The following is a 20,843-nucleotide window of genomic DNA, read 5'->3' as shown; positions in this document are numbered from 1 at the left end:
TGTTTGATTGAACTACATGACGCTGGCGACTGTGTTGGGGAAGACTAGGAGAAAGTTGTGATATAAGGCTGTTTTTGTTTGTGTGAGAGAGTTTGAGTGTTTGCTGGTGTGGTATTGCGTTGTGTGTAAAAGTGATGTAGGTATGGAGATACAGGGTGGTGCGATACGTTTACCTGGTGTGTGTGTGTGTGTGTGTGTGTGTGTGTGTGTGTGTGTGTGTGTGTGTGTATGAGGCTGTGTACATGTCACCGACAAAAGGAGCATCAAGCACATACAGCGGCAGTGTTCACCTTGAATTTTGTTGTCTTATCGCAGATCAGCTGACAGGCTGACACGGCTTTCACTTGCCCTGCCCAACGCCTTCCCTCGGCTCGGGCAAGTCGCCCTTCCCTTTCTTGGAGTGGTCACTGGAAGACCGAGTTCTACTGAGCGTCGAGGTGGTGGCAGAGGTGGAGGCTGCGTCGGCGGGTTGGGGACAGGCCAGCGCCCCCGCACCACCTCCGGAGGTTCCACCTACTTCTTGGCGAGGACTGCCGCCGTACCCTGATGACCCACTGTCGTCCTGCGTCGTCCCAGCCCCGTCAGTGCCCTCTGATGTCCGCTGGTCGTGGTGGTGGTGATGGTCCCTGTGGCCGTTGTGAGGGCCCGGCGTGGCCTTGGAGAGTGGACGCTGCAGCGTGGAGAACTGCGTTGCCGCTGCGTGCTGTTGCTGTTGCTGGTGATGTAGGCGCCGCGGGCCAAGAGTAGCGTAGCTCCCCGCCACGCCTGCGAAAACACCTTCATTAAGTTTTCTGTTCAGTGAGCGTGAACGGTCAGTGTGGAGTGTGTAATGCTATTGACCTTAATTTAACGCAGACATTTTATGAGTGTCGAGGGAAAACATCAAAGAGAAAGACCATCTGACCTGTGTTTGCTGCTGTGATTTCACGGTGGTTCTGGCTGTACGCGTTGAACTGATCCAGGTTGTGGAGGTGGTGCTGGCGGCGGCTGCCTTCGTGCCCCTCCGATGTCCTGGGCGAGCCGCGGTTCTGTAGCAGTTGCTGCTCCGGGTGATGGTGATGGTAGTGATGGTGGTGGCTTGGCTGGGTTCCTGGACGTCGCTTCTCGTCCACAGAGTGTCGCCGCGGATTGTCAGTGACGGCGTGGAAGTACCCTCCGGTGGGGGCTGACAGCGGCTCCATGGGGTACATGTCTGACACCTGCTGTTGCTTTAGCTGCTGCTTTTGTTGTTGTTGTTGCTGCTGCTGCTGCTGCTGCTGCTGCTGCTGCTGCTTCGGTGCTTGCTGCTGCTGCCGCTGGCTCTGCCCCTCGGGGTGGGAACGATGGGAACGGCGTGTGAGGGTGCCCCGGGAGTCCGAGGTGGTGGGGCACACGTCTGGGGGGTTGCCTGGCCGTGCCATCACGCCCTCCTCCCCAGACACGCTATGGTTCTGTGGCAGCGGCGAGTAGTAATACGGGGTGTCTTCGCGGTACTTCTGCATATACAGTCCGCCGTTCTGGTGACTCCTGCTGCCGTTTCTATACCCTGGCCTGGGGGCGGTGGCAGAGAGGCCTGGGTCCAGTGGGGCGGCGAGAGGTCCGCCGTGGTCGTTACTATGAAAGAGGCTAGTCTGCTCCGTGTCTCCTAGGCTTGGTTGTCCCTCCACGCACTGCGCGAAGAAGAAAGGAACATGTGATAACCCTTGGTATCACTTCAGTAGTGATGAGTCGTGAAGGATACAAGGAAAGGCACCTTTATGTAGGAGTTGTCTTAATGTTTCGAGTTGTTATTATTAGTAAATATACGTAATATGGAGTTAATTAATGTGCCTTTTGCGAGAGAGAGAGAGAGAGAGAGAGAGAGAGAGAGAGAGAGAGAGAGAGAGAGAGAGAGAGAGAGAGAGAGAGGGGCTAGACTCTGGCTTTTAAGTTGGTCATACTCAGTGAGAACCTTTGTACCACTGAGGGAGGCATCGGGCGGCAGGGGGAGGGGCCGTGGAAGTGAGTGGTCAGTGCGGTGTATTGCGTGGTGACCTACCTGCCTAGTGATGGCGGTGAGGCCCTTGGTGGAGGTGATGGGCAACTCGTCGCCCTGCGTGGTGCCGGGCGTGGTGGCGGGCGAGAACACCTCCAGCGTTGTGGTTTTGCTGGAGGAGGCTGTGGCAGGAAGAAGTGAGATCAATCATGTGATCACAGAAAGAAAACTACTATGAAGACCGACCGCTTCACAATTACATACAAAAAAAAAAAAAAAAAAACTTTACTATTAAGCCTTGACAATGGTTTCAGTTCTCGTCAGCAAAGAAAATGAAGTTCATGTAATCTTGGTCTGCGATGAGACGGTTAAGTTTTACTAGAGGAAATGTGAAAATGCAGGAGGCACAGAATAAGTGATTATGTGCTGTGTTGTGGCCAGACGCTGGAGTGGAATGTTGTCAGTATGTACCATTATGGGTACAATGTGTTTCTAATCAACATAAGATAAAGACAAGTGGATCTAAGAGTGTATTCACCCTTCTGTGTACATATCATCTTATGAAAGTGAAACTCAAGTTGAGAGCCGCTGACAGAATGAACTGCAGAATATTGTTACGTAAAAAAGAAGACAACTGACAGCACGTGGCATATCTCCACAACAAACCCTTCCTTTCCCTTTCAAAAGCCCAGGCGTCTGAGCACAGACTCACCGGACACCCCACGGTTGTTGTGCGCTGCTCGGCGCCGGACAAAGCAGGCAATAATGGCGATATTGAGGGCGAGCAGCGCCGTCCCTGCCAGCGTCATGATGAGCAGGATGAGGCGCGGCACTCGTGATCCGTTTGCACCTCCGCCCTCACCGCTGCCGCTGCTGCTGCTGCTGCTGCTGCTGGCACTCTCCGCCACTCCTGCCGGAGGGAGACGATGGAGGATGTAGAGTGAGATGCAGTATAAGAGGTAAAGAGTTGAAGTGGGCACAATTGAGTTGCGGCGCTGCAACTCAACATCGTTTATGGTAACAAGACAGCGAGACCTTTCCCACCGGGGAATTGCCATGAGCCAGATCGAACTCACAACCCATAGGCAGTGAACCGAACACCGCAGCATGAAGCCACCGCAGTGAGTGACAGACTTAAGGTGAGGCGTACCCAGCGTGGTGGCGGTGAGTGGAGGCACGGACGGCCTTGACACGCCCTGAGGGTTGAACGCCTGCACGGTGAAGGAGTAGACGGTGCCCGACGAGAGGTCCCCTACCAGCGTGCTCGTCCTCTCGCTGCCAGACACGTTCAGGACCTGCCGGAGGATGGACACTCAGGTGACACGATAAACAAAGGACCAGGAATGCCAGTATACTCGTATTTACGACTATATTAAATCTCCCTGCATATCACAAACACAAACCATCTCTCGTACAATCACGGTCAGAAATCACGTAACCTTCTGCATTCACCTTCACTGTTCCGCATTTTCTTTCAGTCTTAAGTCCTCAGAACCGCTGACGATCTTACAAAAACCTAACAAATGCTCGGTTTTGAACAGTTAACAGATTCAGGAATGAAGAAAACAGGAGACACAATGAAAGTGTGTGCTGTTACCCGACCAATGGAAACATGTGTGATGTAGCTATCAGACTATTGACAATGAACCACCTTTGCCTCACCTGTACGCCCGTCTCGCTGCTTCGCCACACGTTGACCAGGTAGCCGGCCGGGGTGCTGCGGCTGAGGTCTGGCCGCCACACCAGCAACACCTCCCCCGTGGTCACATTGGCTACCTGGCGGAGCAATGTAAATACCCTCTTAGCAGCAACAAGAACACCAGGAGGAGGAGGAGGAGGAGGAGGAGGTGGTGTTAGTGGTGGTGGAAGTGGTGGTGAGGAGATTAAGGAGGAGGTGGTGTTAGGATAGGAGGAAGAAGAGAGGGAACAGGAGGAGGAGGAGGAGGAGGAGGAGGAAGTGGAGATGGTGGTGGTGAAGGAGGAGGAGGACTGGATGGTAGTAATGCATGAGAAGAAAGACAAGGACGAGGGGGAGGTGGTTTTAGAGAATGAAAAGATAAGCAGTAAGAATGGAAGGAAGAAGTAGAGGAGGAGGAGGAGGAGGAGGAGGAGGAGAAGAGGAGGAGGAGGAGGAGGAGGACGACGGAGGAGAGAAGAAGGAGCAAAATTAGGAATAGGAATAGTAAGAATAGAAATAGGAGGGACACAAGAGAACATGAAGAAACTGAAAAAAAAACAAAACTCAGTAGAGCTGTTGACACTAACTGTATGATAAAGTAAACCACCTGATTGAAACCGAGAGACATGGAACGATATAAAAACAAAGACACACCGCCCTATAAGAAGGAGGAACAGTAAAAAAATAAAAGAAAGAAAGGAAACGAAAAACAGAAAGCTACGTAAGTTACCATAGAAACAACTGAGGAGATTTAGTTGATTCCACAGAACGAATTAGGGTTAAGATTATATGACAGAATGAAGGGCATTGCGTAAATATATCGTTAAAAAAAAAAACGCTGAAATGTCATGCAACACGTATTGCAGAGAAAGCGCGTGCAGTATTCAAGTACGTAGTTGTGCTGAGTAATACTTGCTGGTCAACGCGCCTTTAAAAGAGAGACCGGCGCCGCTCTCCTGAAATGACGATTATTAGCAACAAGAGTCATCAGCCAAGCCAAGATGAAAGAGGGAGACACATGGCTACTCTTAATTAATTAATGGCAGTGATGTTTATTGTCAAGAGCTGCATGAGGAGGAGGAGGAGGAGGAAGGTGAAGAAGAAAAGGGAAAAGGTAGAGAGGAAGGAGAAATGTAGGAGGAAGTATCGTAAATGAAGAAATATATTACTGCTGCTGCCACTACTACTACTACTACTACTACTACTACTACTACCACTACTACTACCACTACTACTACTACTACTACTACTACTACTACTACTACTTCCTCTGCTAATACTGCTACTGATAACAACAACAATACAAGTAATAACAAGGAGAGACAACAGGAGGAAGAAGATGAGAATAGAGAGAAAGAATAAGAAAAATAGTAAGACGAAGAAAAAGAGAAAAGAATAGGGAAAAAGAAAAAAACACTTGCTAAAAAAAAATCTACCAACAACAAAAAAGAAAGAAAAAAAAAAGAAGAAAAGAAAATAAGAAAGCCAAAAACAAGAAAGAAACCCCTAAAAAATCCACTTAAACTCACGGCAAGGTGTCTGGGAGTGGCGGGCGGGACTGGCGGGGTGAGGGTGAGTGTTGACGTGTGTTTTCCCAGAGCGTTGGTGGCCGTGCACGTGTAGGTGGTGTAGTCTTCGGGAGTGACGCTGCGGACTTCTAATCTTGAGGACCACTCCACTACCCCGTCTACCAGCTGCGAGGGTGCGTAAGGTTAGACTTAGAGCAAAGAGCTTAGGGTATAATTTATAAAGAGAACAGGGATTGGGGTACGTTTGTTTGGTTTGGTTTGGGTTAGGGTATGGTTGGGTATATCACAGTAGGGTAGGGAGAGAGAGGGACAAGATGTGAAGATAAGTGTCAGGTCTCTGTCCTCGTCTCTTTGTCCATGGTTTTTTTAGTTTCATATCTTAATTTTCACCATTAATCTATTTTTGTGTGTTGTGTGTTTTGATATTGTAATGTGCAGCGTGAGATGATTACTTTGTTGTGGTGTTTGAATTAGTCAGTCAGTCGATCAGTCAATCAGTCAGCCGTCCAGTGAGCTTCACTATTACGAGGTCACTCCGTCTCTCTCTCTCTCTCTCTCTCTCTCTCTCTCTCTCTCTTGGTATATTTATACGAGTGTAAATAGATGATTAAGTTTTTTATTATTCCTTTTATGGAGAAAGAGAGAGAGAGAGAGAGAGAGAGAGAGAGAGAGAGAGAGAGAGAGAGAGAGAGAGAGAGAGAGAGAGAGAGAGAGAGTTAAAAAGTAGGCAGTACTATGTTTTATGACGTTGAAGTAGCAAAACTGAGCACAGTTAATCAATGATCAGTTTGTATCCTTCGATAAATCTTAGAAAAAAAAATGAAATAAGGAAAGAAATGCGAAAAAAAACTCTCTCAATAAAAGGAAAAAACAGAGATTCATGCCAAGGTCTAAAAAAAAAAAATAAATAAAATATCAATAAAAACTCATTGCGAAATCGAAAAAAAATGACGGGCGGAGAAAAAAAAAGTAAGAAAAATATAAGGTTAATATTAGTAAAAGGTTAGGAAAAGGTACGTACCGTAGCTCTAAGTAAGTCATCTCATTAGTCAGCCATTCAATCAGTCAAGAGGAAAGCGAGCGAGCGAGTGAGTGAGTGAGTGAGTGAGTTTGATAACTAAGTCAGTCTGGCAAGGAAGTGATTAATGATTGTTAGTTAGAAGTTTGGCTAGCTAAGTACGTGGGAGTCCTTTGAGAAACGTCTCGTAGAATGAGACCATCGGACGGACAGGAACCCCCCTCTCGTTACTAATGTACGTACCCTTACCTTCCTCAGCCCCTCCCCCTCCTCCTCTTTTTCTTGTTCATGTTCTTGTTCTTCTCCTTCTTTCTCCTCGTCCTCCTCGTCCTCCTCTTCTATTTTTTTCTCTACTCTCATTGCTTCTTCTCCTTCTCCTTCTCTAAAGTCACTTTCTCCTCGTCCTTATCTTTCTTCTCATGCATTACTGCCATCCGTTTCTCCTCCTTCTTTACCACCACCATCTCTTCCTCCTCCTCCTCCTTCTCCTCCTCCTCTGAACTATCTTGTCTTTCTTACTAATAGCGTAGAATAGTTACCGAAACGGTTTATTAAAGACAACAGAGTCTGTTACTGTTTGAATTTCCTTTGTATTTCTTTGTATTTCTCCTCTTCCTCTGCCATCCTCTCCCATGCTCATCATAAACAAGGAATTAATATGAATGAAGGATATTTGCTGTAGGATTTCCAGAGAGCTGCTGACATAAGCGTGACGCGATCAAAAGGGAAAGTCATCGTAATTTTTTCACTGCAGTTTTTTTTTTTTTGTTTTTTGCTTATATTTTTCCGATGGCAAAATTTTCCCTCTTACGTCTGCATCTCCTCCTCGCTTAGACACTTTCAGCATCTGACATTTTTTTTTTTCCTTCATAGGTAAGTGTCGCACGTGTAGTCCAGATGACTTCTTGCAGTTCCCTTATTTTCTTACGTTCTACTGGCAGATTCTTCAGCAATATTTCTCTCGGAACGTCTTTTTTTTTTTTTTCTTAACCTTGTCGACACTTTGATAGGTGAATTTAATAGCACTGTCTTATGATAATGCAGTAACAGAAACCATTGCTCTTTTTAATAGTTTGGGCTAAATTAGGGTGATGGTTATATAATGAAAAAACGAACACACGCGGAAAAGCAACAGATACATGCAAACAAGAGACCCTGATGGCAAGATACACAATGAAGGAGCCTGAACCTCGATAGTACACGGAATGAAATACGGGAAGTTGCGCAAGTATGATTATTATTAATTGCCCCTTAATTACTCGCTACAATATCCAGGCAATTACTAACCATTTTTTTTACCCTGTTCTTTAAAGAGGATCAACATTCTTCATTGTGTAAAGTAATTATGCTGCTAAGGCCATTTTTTTGAAGGGCAGTGAATCATTATGAGTTCTAGAGGATTAGTGAAATGTCAAGACGAGGAAAAGCGGTGGAGGAGGGAGGGAGCGATGGGCGCCTGCTGCTGTACAAGGGCCGAGCCAAACAAAGGTTCGTCTTTTTAAAAGTCTTAGCACTTTATCTTGACAACTTTTAAAAACCTTTAGTGGAGGTTACAGTGTTTTTTATAACTCTATTGATCGTTTAGGATGGATTATGGATCGTCAGTGAGAGAAAACACCCAAAAGACCCATAAGAACACGTTTCTCATCTTTGTAGCCATTGAAAAATGTCCTCACGAGAGCCCAAAGTATTAATTAAGAGGCGACAGGAAACTCTGTATATATATAGTGTTGGTCGTATTCATCTGTACTCTGCTGTGTGTTTTCCCTCAATAGTGACTCCTCCAATCTCCCTCAAATCTGTCAATTGTAATTTCTGTTGTAAGATCTTATTTGGACATTGCCAGTATATCTGAGGTGTTAAGGCTGAAGGAAAGCGCTGAACTGAACGATATTGTGGTATGTTAAGAGTCAATACTACGTGATTATACATGATCTGCATGGATGAAGTGGTGCACTGGGAGCTGACGCCTATAGAAAGAGTGCGACGTGTGTTTCTCCTCGCTGCCTTTGCAATAGTACTCAACGATACAAAGGATCCTCTCTACCAAGAAACGTTTATCGAGTACTTCGAAAAGCTGTCCATGAATGAAAATCTTTAGTATGATTAAAGAAGGATGAACAAAATCAGCGATGCAAAACAAAGTAAATGTTTTTTTCCTATCTAAAAAGTTTATCGAGTACTTTGGAGAGTGGTCCACAGATAGTTGCCCTTCGTACTCATTAAAAATAATTACTAAAAAGTGAAAACGATAGCGGTATAAAACAAAGCTAATATTCTTTTCTCGTTTCCGTCACACACACTCGCAAAAAAAGATGTTCGTCGGGTTGTCTGAAACGCTGCCCACTAATAATAATCTTTCGTATTCATTAGTATGATTAAAAAGAAAGAGAACACGCTGGCATACTTTGCAGATACACGCATTTAAAGCGCTGTATGCTTTAGAGGCGAGCATAATGGTAATGCCATGAAAGAGTTGAGTTGCGCACGGCAGCTTAAAAAGTTTCAACTCATGTAATTTCATACATGACTTTTAGCAAAGACTCATTAGAGCTTTTAGTGAATCACGAGTTTCCACAGAAGTCCTTTGTGTGTGTGTGTGTGTGTGTGTGTGTGTGTGTGTGTGTGTGTGTGTGTGTGTGAGAGAGAGAGAGAGAGAGAGAGAGAGAGAGAGAGAGAGAGAGAGAGAGAGAGAGAGAGAGAGAGAGAGAGAGAGAGAGAGAGAGAGAGAGAGAGACACACACACACACACTCTCTCTCTCTCTCTCTCTCTCTCTCTCTCTCTCTCTCTCTCTCTCTCTGACTAATTCACAAACTCAGTTAGCCAAATGGTAGGAGGAGTATCAAAGAAAACAAATGCAACAGAATGCATCACAGGAGGACACGAAGACATTGCAGTGAAATACGCGTCACACGAAGCAAGAGGAGGAAGTGACACAAAAAATTCCTTTACATAAGCGCTAAATGAATATTGCTCGTAGATATTTGTATGAGGAATTTACGCACGCGGAGGGAGGACAAATGTTAGGGAGAGAGAGAGAGAGAGAGAGAGAGAGAGAGAGAGAGAGAGAGAGAGAGAGAGAGAGAGAGTGAGAGAGAGAGAGAGAGAGAGAAGCCTTCACCTTTACTGAGCAACATTTTTTTTCTATTTATTAACTTTTTATTCTGGATTAGAGAGTGTAACTTGTCACAAAGAGTCTCTCTCTCTCTCTCTCTCTCTCTCTCTCTCTCTCTCTCTCTCTCTCTCTCTCTCTCCCTCGTGTGTGTGTGTGTATGTGTGCGTGTGTGTGTGTGTGTGTGTGTGTGTGTGTGTGTGTGTGTGTGTGTGTGTCCCGTGATGGAGAAATACGACAGTAAAGGAAAGGAAACAAAAAAAAAAAAACGCAGAAAAGAACGTGATGCCTTTGGGAAATTAGTGTGTGAGATCAATGACACTGTGAAGATTTGCTTGCTTGCTTGTTTGTTTGTTTGTTTGTTTCGTTTGTTTCGTTTACTTGCTTTATTTTGTTTACTTGCTTTGTTTAAGTGGAATGGTATCGAATGTGGACGTGTGTACGTGTATTATTATTTTTTGTTGTTAATCTTTTTCTTTTGTTCGTTTGTTTGTTTGTTTGTTTGTTTAAGTGGGTGGGTGAGTGGTTGTTTGTTTGTTTGTTTGTTTGTTTGTTTGGTTGGTTGGTTGGTTGGTTGCTGTTGCTGTTGTTGCTGCTGCTGCTGCTGCTGTTGTTGTTGTTGTTGTTGTTGTTGTTGTTGTTGTTGTTGTTGTTGTTGTTGTTGTTGTTGTTGTTGTTGTTGTTGTTGGTGTTTATTGTTGTTGTTGTCGTTGTTGTTCTTTTCTCCTCCCCCATCCCTTCCTCCTCCTCACACACACATACACCCACATCCCACCATACACTCACCCTTCCGCCTCTCCACCATACAACCACTCACGCATACACACACACACACACACACACACACACACACACAGACAGACGGACAAGAGGAAAAGGGCGCACTGACGACCGCTGAGGGCTTGGGGTCAGTTTGGAATTATTGGGTGAAATTCTTCTTTAATTAAATGGGCCGGCAAGTTTTATTAGAGATTTCCCTACACTGGAGGGAGGCGGCGGGCGGCGGTGGATGGGTTTGCGGAATTTTGCTTGTGGGAGGCGAATTTCCGACCAGCGTGGCCTCTGTGGTGATATATTTCCCCTCGTACGTCACTGCGGCTCGGCGGGTGATGGGGTGCGGCGCGCGTGTCGTGTTCAGTTGCCTCAGGAAGTGATGTTGCGATGTCCAGTGAGTTTTACGTCTACAAATTGAATTGGAGTTAGTACTTTATTATTGCTATATTTTATGTTACAGGTGCACTGGCCAAGAGCAACAGAAAGAGCAAAATAAAAAAAAAGTAAAAGAAAATCCCAATGAGGTGCCAGTCCAGACACAATGATCAAAAGTGTCATCGAAAAATGGAGGATAAGTGTCTTGATATTATGGAGGGTTGAACCGATGTGGCGAGGGAATAACATAAAGACATGAAAAAGTAAGTGAAGCTGCAAGAAGCCATCAGGCCTACACGTGCCACTCTCTATATAAAGATGCCTTCCTATATTCACATATATTCCGGTCACTAAATATGTTTAATCTTAATTTTAAAAGCCCTTTATGTCTCGGCATTAAGAACCTAGTTACTGAATCTTTTCCATTCATCTACTACCATATGTGACCCAGTTTCGTCCTATCTCTGAATATGTTAATAATTATGAACGGCTTGATTTCAAGAGCCTTGTAAAGACCAGGAAGAAATGGACAACTAAGTGGAAGTAATTGATTGACACATTTTTTTTTTGCTGTTCGAAATATTTTGTACATTACATCACTTCTTACCTTAACTATCTTCATGAATAAGCTTTGGAATTTTATTATATTATGTGTGAGGTAATTTGCCTTAACGAGTGACGTACAGATATTCCTGGCACACGTATTTCAATAATCTCAGGCTCTTGTGTTGTGTGTGAGTTCAGTTGGTTTGGTGAGAGATTTGTGTGTAGGTCTTTTAGTCTGGTGAGAGGTTTATGTACAAGTAAATGCCTCTCTTGGTCTGGTGAGAGGTTTGTATATAGTTCTCTTGGGCTGGTGAGAAGTGTATGTACAAGTAAATGGCTGTCGTGTTGCATATACTACCACATCACCACAACGGCGTAGCAGACGACAACGAAACGAAAACCCTCCACACATCGTAGATGCGTGGAAGGGAGGAAAGGTGCACACATTGCAGGGAGAATACTTTTAGCCTTTAACAAAAGTTATATATGTACTACCGGAGGGGAAAAATATTTATCAAGCGAAAATCTATAGACTACGGGAAATCTATATTATACCATAGACGGGGAAGGGAATTATTGCATGTACCTGAAAAAGAAGAGAAAATTTTTGGCCTCAGCAAACGTTATTTATGCATCGGATGGGAGCACTGTTTTATCAAGGGAAGGGAAGGAGAAAAATTGTATTCAGATTAGAAAGCCGTGTCGATGAGAAAGGAAATCATACGAACAGGAAAATAAAGAAGACTGCAAGAAGTGGCAGTCCCTGTGTAAAACATGCCTACCCATTCCCACCAATCATCCCCATCCATGAATTTGCCTAATCCTCTTTTAAACCTCCCGGTAGCCTCGAAAACCTGATTACTGAGTCTATTTCAATTATCTACCACTGTATTGAGAACCAGTTCCCTCAAGGGCTTATATTAGAAAAGACCTTGTGGAGTAAGAGAAAGAAATGAATTTACTAATGATCTGTTTAAACATCCAACAGAATACTACAGCCACCATTCATCTACCACTATTTGAGAATCAGTTCCTTCAAGCGCTGTATTTGAGAACCAGTTTTTTCAAGCGTTACAATAGAAAGACTTTGTGGAATAAGAGAAAAGAGTGAATGTACGTATTATTAATCCGCCATATTTGAACACATCCATCACAAACTTGTAGCCATCGGTTATCTACCACATTTGAGAGCCGGTTTCTTCGAGTTCTTACATAAGGAAAACCTTGTGAAGTAAGAGAAAGGAATGAGTTATACTGATGGTCTGTTTAAACATATCCATCAGAAACCTGTAGCCACGTTTTGCAGCCTCCGCCGTGATCAGAGCGGCGTTAATTAAGTGTGTGTGCGACACGAGGCACTCAAGGGCAGCCAGCGGCGTAATGAGGCTTTCCTCGGGACGGCCCGCTCGTGTGCCGCCAGCCAATCACGCCTCCTCCTACTCTGCTTGTTAGCGTTCGAGTGCTGAGTGAGGGAGGATGAGGAGAGAGAGAGAGAGAGAGAGAGAGAGAGAGAGAGAGAGAGAGAGAGAGAGAGAGAGAGAGAGAGAGAGAGAGAGAGAGAGAGAGAGAGGGGGACGGGGTGTGATTCTCTCTCTCTCTCTCTCTCTCTCTCTCTCTCTCTCTCTCTCTCTCTCTCTCTCTTTCATCGAAACTCTGATAATGATACGATTTAAATATCACAGGATTACTCTATGAGACAATCCAGTCAATAATTTCAACATTAACTTTGCAGCAACAGAATGATTATTATTGCATCATTATATTGTAGAAATTGGTTATACTGGTTGAATTTCTGATCCAATACGAATCAGTGACAGAGAGCAGTACGAGACACCTCTAACTGTTTAAATGACATTGCTGCATAAAAAAAGCCTTGAAGGAAAAATAACGTAGAATATCCTGATCAATTATGCAGTCATCAGAGAAAACGTGTATTAGGGAGATTAATGTTAAGAAATGCATAATATACAAAGGAACACAAAGGAATACAAAGGAAAAGAAGAGGAAATATGCTTTTTAGTTCCTGCGAGGCCGTTTGATGATGAAGACGAATACAAAGGAATACACAAGAAAAAAAAGACATAAATATACTTTTTTAGTTCCTGCGACGCTGTTTAGTGATCAAAATAAATATAGAAATACAAAGGAGAACGAGCAGTAACAGACCCTTTTAGTTCCTGCGAGGCTGTTTGGTGAAGGAAAGAGAAGTTTAAACAGGACAGGTTGCCGCGACTGGAAGATCAGATGAGTAAAAGCTCGATTCCTGTCTAGTGTGGGGACTCCAGCTCACACCTCACCAGTCGCTCTTTTTTTTTCTTCCTTTTTTTTTTAAATCTGCCTTTTGACTCACAGTATTTTGCCAATAACTTTTGATAGGGACGAAGTTTTTTTTTCTTAAAATCGTGTTTTTTTTTCAGCGAGGAGTTATCGGCCAGTCCGCGCCGCAGCAGAGAGAGAGAGAGAGAGAGAGAGAGAGAGAGAGAGAGAGAGAGAGAGAGAGAGAGAGAGAGAGAGAGAGAGAAATTGTGGTTGGGCGTTAACACCGTGAACACGTGTGACACAGATAGACAAACAGACAAATGGACAGAGCGTTCTTGCTATGGTAATTTAGATGAACGAGCAGTGAATAGATGATCAACATGTCGTAAATTTTTAATATAATTTCTTAGTGGTTCATTCCTGCATCATTCTGCTTTACTTTCTTGTCCCTCTTTCTTCCTTTCCATTCCTCCTGCAGTTACCGGGTTCACTGATCTCTTTCACGTGCATTTCCTTTTCTGAAGGCCCATTTTTCCTCCCTCTCCCTTCCTTCTTCCCTTCGTCTCTTCCTGCCTTGTCTTCTTCCCTTTTCTTTTCTTTCTCCTTGCTCACCATCGATCTCTTTCACATGCAGTTCGTTTCGCAAATCCCATGTATTCATCGGTTCTTCTCTCCTATCCTTCTCTGTCTCCCTCTTCCACTTACTTCTTTCCTCCCTTCCTCCCTACTCTCTCCCTCTCTATCTCTCCTTATTTCTCTCCCATTTCCACTTCCTCCCTTCACGAATATCTCCCTCTCTCTCTCTCTCGCTCTCTCTCACTCAATCATACACTTCTTCCCTCCCTCATTCCCTTCGCTAATCCACCCCTCTCACCTCCACTTCCTCTCCCATTCCCTCCCTCCCTTATTCCCTTCACCAATTCCTCTGTCTGTCTCTCCTTTTCCTACTCCTTCCCCCCTCACCGCTTCCTTTCCATTTCCTCCTTCCCTCTTCTACTCCTTCCCTTCCTCCCTTCACTAATCCTTCCCTCTGTCTCTCATTTCCTTCCCCCCCTTACTTCTTTCACCAGTCCTTCCCTCCCTCTCACACTCCTTCCCTTTCCCCTTTCATCAGTTCCCTCTTCCCTCCATCTTTCTTGTCTTTCCCCTCTTCCTCTCTCTCCTCACCGCCCCCCCTCCCCACTCACCTTGGGCGGCAGAAAGGTGTACTTCCTGCTGGGGGTGATCGTCCTTCCGTCCCGGGTAGCCCAGTGGAAGGTGGGCGGCGGGTGGGCCTTCATATGGCATTCAAGCACCCCACTCCCACCCAGAGGCGCCCACGAGCTACCCACCACATCCTCAGGGCGACGGTTGCTCCACCACGGCGCCTCTGTGCGGTGAAAGAGTGTTAGGAGGAGTATGTGTGGTTAGTAGTATGTGGTGTGTGCTTCAGGTTAAGTTAGGTTTGGTTAGGATAGGGTTAGGTTGAATTAAGTTAGGTTAAATTGAGTTAGGTTAGGTTAGTTTAGGTTAGATTAGGTTTGGTTGGGTTAGGTTAGGTTAGGTTAGGTTAGGGTTAAGGGTGGTGCATGTGATGAATGGTGTTTGGTGCGTGCCTCATGTTAGACAGTCGTATGATTAATTCAAGACAATTTTTATGTATCAGGAAGATCGGGTTTGAAGAAAATGGATTAAAAAAAGCTCTCTCAAACTCCTTTCCCATAAAAGAATATAGGAGTCGGAGAGGCGAGAGAAGAGCCAGTGTAGTTTCTAAAGTGTCTTGATGCTCCTCTTCTGAAACAGATTAAGTCGTAGGCAGGAGGAAATACGGAATTAGGAAGAGACGATGATGACAATAATGATAATAGTAATATATAATGCAAATGAACAGTGAAGTTAGGGCTGTGAAGCTTTCAGTGACGTGGGTAAAGCAGAGGCAGTGTAACCAGTGCCTGAATGTGAAGACTAAAATATTTGCTGGGGAAGCCTGGAGGGGACTGCATTACCTCACGGACACTTGTAGGCGATGGACAGTTTTGAAGCATCTCCATGTTATCGGCAGATGCTTCAGGAAGGTAAGGGAAGGGAGGTGCAGGGAGAGCAGCACGCTGAACACCAAGGCACACTGCTCTGCCCGTCTTAAGGAAGCTGAGGAAGCAACTAGTTCTCTCAAGACCGTATCCTCAAACTTTTGGCTCTCGTATCTCGAATACTTCTAAAAGGCTCGATTATTTTGTGCACAAGAGAGGCAGACCAAGAGCAAAAAAAAAAAAAAAAAAAAAAAAACAGATTCACGAAAAAAAAGGCCCGCCAATTGTCTCTCCCAAAAGAAAAAGGAAAGAATTTTAAAAGGAAGAACCAATTCAGGTCTGGAAGAGCCTTGAAACTCCTCTCTTAAACTAGGTCAAGTCGTAGGAAGGAGGAAATATAGATTCAAGTAGAGAGTTCCAGAGTTTATCAGTCAAGGGGATGAAAGAGTAAAGATACTGGTTACCTCTTGCATTGGGGAAGGAGACAGAATAAGGCTAAGAGTGAAATAGAGGTGAAAAAGGAAGTTCCTGTGGTTTTCAGGGGTGCGTTCATAACTCTAATAATAGCTGAACATGAAAGAAAGGTTCTTATGACTTTCAAGGGTATTTCCATGATTCCAGCGATAGTGTGACAAGGATTCAACATCGTTAATGGAAAAAGTACCCTAAAAACATGAATAATAGTCACAGAGATAATCTAAAGGGTTTCAAAATAGGAATCTCAAGTCTCTCATCGAAAGGAAGAGCAGAGTAGCAGATGTCAGGAAGGAATCAGTATTTTGATATACTCGTGTTTCTCTTTGCCATTCTATACCAAACTGGTGCAAGGAATTCGTAGTTTTGTCCAGCCCACACGTGCCACACTTCCACTACCTGAGCTCTGTTTTCTGCAGGCAATACATTATTTTTTTTTTTGCTTGCACTCCTTCTGAGCAACAACTGGCTCCGAATACTGGTGGTAAATTAAATAGTGTGTGTGTGTGTGTATGTGTGTGTGTGTGTGTGTGTGTGTGTGTGTGTGTGTGTGTGTGTGAGGGAGGCGTTTAAAGCTGTCTGAATGAAGTGGCAGCCTCGCTCGGGGTCTCTTGGGGCGTTAGGGTGTTGTGCATGGGTAACTCAGAATGTTGTCTTCCTTGTGCACTCTTGACTTGGTAGTTTATGCGTCTCCGTGATGGCCTAAAAAGTTATAATCGTGCTACTGGGTGATCGCGAAACCTCCGGTGTTGCGTGGGATAAAATTAATGATCGTCTAGCTGCAATGGATATGCTTCTGGCTTACGCTGTTGGCTAGTAGATGCACAATAGCTGGTTGTTTAGTATGATGGGGGTATAGACTATAGAGTTTACCTGCAGCATATAAAATTCGTTAGTGTTTTTGGTAGGTTACCTGGTGCTGTGTGTCGCCTGCATCGCGGAAACGTGGTTCTCTCTCTCTCTCTCTCTCTCTCTCGCGGAAGATAATCACTTTCCGTCATACTTTCGAAGTCATGATTGGAAATCTGGGCAGTGTGGACTTTGTCACCACACACACACACACACACACACACACACACACACACACACACACACACACACACACACACCATCACAACACTCATGTTAATGCATGGGTTAACCAGTATCTTCACTTCTTTTTAGTCCTTTCACTAATAAACTCTGGAGCTTTTTGTTTCTGTACTTTCTCCTTCTGCCTATGACCTGAGCTGTTTCAGAAGAGGAGCATCAAGACACATCGAAGATGAATCAGCTTCTCTTGCGGTTCTACTTTTTTGTTGTCGTTGTTGGGAATGACATTTTGAGCCTTTTTTTTTTTTATCAGTTTTTATTTATTTATTTATTTTTTTTTTGCCTTTGGCCGATCTCTTCGATAAATAAACGAGGATGTGTTATTATTGTTTGTAGTAGTAGAAGAAGAAGAAAAGAGAAAACAAGCCACACTACTACCACACTACTACCATACCATGACAACATCTCAACTAGACAAGACACTCCCGCCACACGCCTACTAGACATCCATTGATACCAGAATGACTGACTGATATACACTGTCTCAGAGCGATGGCGTGAGTGCGTGCAGGTGTGAGGACTGAGGACCTTCTCGTGGGAATGGATGGAGGTGGTGTAGCCGTGTACAGGCGAGACCTGTTGCATTATATTATCAGGGAGTTCAAGGGGACAGAAGATTCCACACACCTTAGGGAATTATCGTGTTTACTGAATGTGAGGCTTCTGGAGAGGCATGCTGGGGATAGAACGTGTAAAATAGGGACTGATGAAGTAAAGAGACTGAACAAAGACGGTGTTCTTTATTTTGCTGTAGGTTAAGGTATAAGATATTGGGATTGGTGAAGTAGAGAGACTAAAGAAAGATGGTATTCTTTATTTTATTATAGGTTAAGATATAGAATAGAGATTGATGCAGTGAAGGTACTGACCAAAGTAACGGGATCATTATTAAATCTACGATAGAATAAGGTGTAAGAGATTGATTGGTGAAGTGTAAGCACTGAACCAAGGAGATGGTATTGATTACTAAATCTTCTATAGATCAGAGTTTAATAAATAAAGGCTGATGGAGTGGGGGAACAGAATAGAGGTTCTCTTTATTAAATCTTCTTATGTTAGGGTGTAAGAGATACGGAATGGTGGAGTGGAGAGACTGAACATAGGAAATAATGTTCATTATGAAGTCTATCTACGCCAGGTTAGGATGCAAGAGGTAGATACTGGTGGAGTGGAAGGATTCGTGTGCCTTTTGAAAATACTTACTAGCCAAAAGTGTCTCAGAATATGAACCTGAGAGAGAGAGAGATAACCCTTGAGATTTGACAGAATTGAGAGTTAACCATGAAGACCTGACTAATCTATGTGGCCCTTGAAAATATTTACCAGTAAAACACCTCGGAAGGCGACTGATGCGTGAACCTGTCAGTAATGCATAAGTGGAAGGGGTATTTAAAAAAGTGTGTGTGTGTGTGTGTGTGTGTTTGTGTGTGTGTGTGTGTGTGTGTGTGTGTGTGAGAGAGAGAGAGAGAGAGAGAGAGAGAGAGAGAGAGAGAGAGAGAGAGAGAGAGAGAGAGAGAGAGAGAGAGAGAGAGAGAGAAAACTTGATCAATTAATTAGTTAAAATTTTGACTTTGTGCATGCGCAGCGTTATTTAAAAGTTGACATAAGGAATTTTATTGAAATTATAACAATATGACACCTCTTAAGTTTCATTAGAATTGGTTGTGGAGTTTTTGAGAAATCTCATTTCCGACACCTTTCTACTTTTTTTGCAAGTTACTCATTGACTTCACCCAATAGAAGAGATGAAAGCTATATCATGTAAAACTGACAGAGTTGTGCTATCGTATGGTGCTAATTTCGTCACGATCGACTGCGTAGCTCCGGAGATGTTAGCGTCTGAATAACGTTACGGTCGGGCCGTGCCGCTCAAAAATTAAACATCCTCAATAGTAAACTTCGCTTCGCTCATAATAAGCCAAAAGTGTCAAAGAATATGAACCTCAGTGAGAGAATTAACCCTTGAAATTTGATATTAAGACAAGATAGGTGAAGTAATGAAGGTGCGGAGATGAGGTGAGGCGCACGTGCGGATGGAGGCTGAAAGGAAGGTGCTCATGTCTCGTGTCATAATAAGTTTCCCTCATAGCGACGCCCATCTAGTCGTAACTACGAACTCCGCGTAATGTGAGAGCGGCGTGTCAGATTCCGCCGCCGCCTTGTTAGTAGATATCGAACACCCTCGTTATAGTTATAATTAGTTCTGGGAATAGTCGTTGCTATTAAAGAGATCGTGTGCGAGATAAAAAAAGAAAGAGACTCTCAAAGTGAGCGTCTCTTCAGGAAAAAAAATGAGTACTAGACGAAATAATGATGATACTTTAAAGATAATAATGATAGTGATTGAAGATACCGTACCTGTTATGAGTTATTTTCAAGATCGATAAAGAGTAACGTTTCCGAACTCTTTAATTTATCAGGAGACACGTAACATACTACTCACTGATTACAGGATGGAGCGAAAATCAATACCAGGCAGGACAGCTACTCTAGTGTGTTTTAGGAATGACATACTAAAGAAATGGACGGATTTGATGAAGGTGGCGAGTGAGAAACGTCAGAGGACTGCATTCCTAATCGTTTTTGGCGTTTTATCTATACTACTTTAAACGGACTAGTGGAAATTATTGTGGGGTTTTCAAAAGGCGTTTTCAGGGTTGTAGTGATAGTTTAAGAGGCTGTAGTGGAAGTTATTGGGGTTTTCAAGGATGTTTTCATGATTTAACAGACTCTTATATAAATTATTGGGAATTTTCGAAGGTCTCATGGTTCTAATGGAAGGCTATAGTGTAATTTATTGGGATTTTCAAGGATGTTTTCATTATTCTGGTTTAAGTTTTACGGGCTCTAATGGAAGGTATTGGGATTTCAGGGATGTGTCCATGATTTTAATGATAGTTTGACGGGTTGTAGTGAAAGCTATAAGCGTTTCCAGTGGTTTTTCATGATTCTAAATATATTACTTGGATTTTCAATGATGTATCTATGATTCTAGTGAAAGTTTAACAAGGATCCTATATCATTCTATATCAGTGGACAAAAAATAATGTGATCTCAATTGATCATATCTGTGGCATTTGAAGACAGTTCTTACTAGAGCCTGGAACATCAAAGATTGCGAACCATCACATAAGGCATAAAAGTGTGTACCTTATAGCATATGATTGCTTGCGTTGTTGTTGTGTGAAAATGTTTCCTTTTCTGGATGTGAGCATGCAATCATTCCACTGGATATGAATAATGTAAATGAAATTCCCTGAAAATTGTGTGTGTAAAAAAAAAGACAAATATGTATGAGTGAGGAAATGTACGCGTTCCTGAGGCGTGTGAAGCAGAACCATTAAATGAACTCGTCACAAAGTATTACTGTTATTATTATTATTATTATTATTATTATTATTATTATTATTATTATTATTATTATTATTATTATCATTATTATTATTACTATTATTATTATTATTATTATTATTATTATTATTATTATTATTATCATAATAATAATAATAATAATAATAATAATAATAATGATAATAATAATAATAATAATAATAATTATTATTATTATTATTTTCATCATATTTGTATCCATTCCTTCATGAGAAAAAAATGCAAATATTTTGACAAGTATAGAAATATGAAAAGTTATCAAAGTCGTAACAACGTTCAGTTATACACAAGAAATTACGTACATTGTATGCTTTACTGTACTGTACACACTTATACTGAGACACGGCTATAATTCATATCTAAATTCTTTCTTATATATTTATTTATTGGGTATAGTAGGGCGGACCACAAGACGATCCTTTTCACCAAGAACCGACGAGGCTAGGAGTGTGAATGCTGTGTGCATGAGTGTGTAGCGCTTTGTTTGGGCCAACCCGTGTCGGACTGCCGGCTTGGTATATATATATACGAGTATATATATATATATATATATATATATATATATATATATATATATATATATATATATATATATATATATATATATATATATATATATATATATATATATA

At 43.0% G+C, this 20,843-nt stretch overlaps 1 protein-coding gene across 2 annotated transcripts in view; it reads right to left on the bottom strand.

Annotated features, from left to right (window-relative positions):
- Positions 1-20,843, bottom strand: part of LOC135111091 (nephrin-like) — an 87,338-nt gene that overhangs the window by 759 nt on the left and 65,736 nt on the right. Inside the window, exons 14-21 of one of the 2 annotated variants that reach the window (XM_064024035.1) lie at positions 14,434-14,615; positions 5,162-5,326; positions 3,617-3,730; positions 3,105-3,249; positions 2,667-2,864; positions 2,018-2,136; positions 905-1,649; positions 291-765 (exon numbers count right to left, since the gene is read on the bottom strand). In XM_064024035.1, coding sequence (XP_063880105.1) covers positions 341-765; positions 905-1,649; positions 2,018-2,136; positions 2,667-2,864; positions 3,105-3,249; positions 3,617-3,730; positions 5,162-5,326; positions 14,434-14,615 — 2,093 coding nt within the window. In that variant the 3' untranslated portion in view covers positions 291-340. Of the gene's footprint in view, positions 1-290; positions 766-904; positions 1,650-2,017; positions 2,137-2,666; positions 3,250-3,616; positions 3,731-5,161; positions 5,327-14,433; positions 14,616-20,843 lie in introns of both variants that reach the window. The other variant, XM_064024026.1, reaches the window with a different exon arrangement.

The sequence above is a fragment of the Scylla paramamosain genome, chromosome 2 (assembly GCF_035594125.1).
Source record: "Scylla paramamosain isolate STU-SP2022 chromosome 2, ASM3559412v1, whole genome shotgun sequence".
NCBI classification, from domain to species: Eukaryota; Metazoa; Arthropoda; class Malacostraca; order Decapoda; family Portunidae; genus Scylla; species Scylla paramamosain.
The sequence above is the reverse complement of the archived record's forward strand: the minus strand, read 5'-3'. Positions and strand labels throughout refer to the sequence as shown.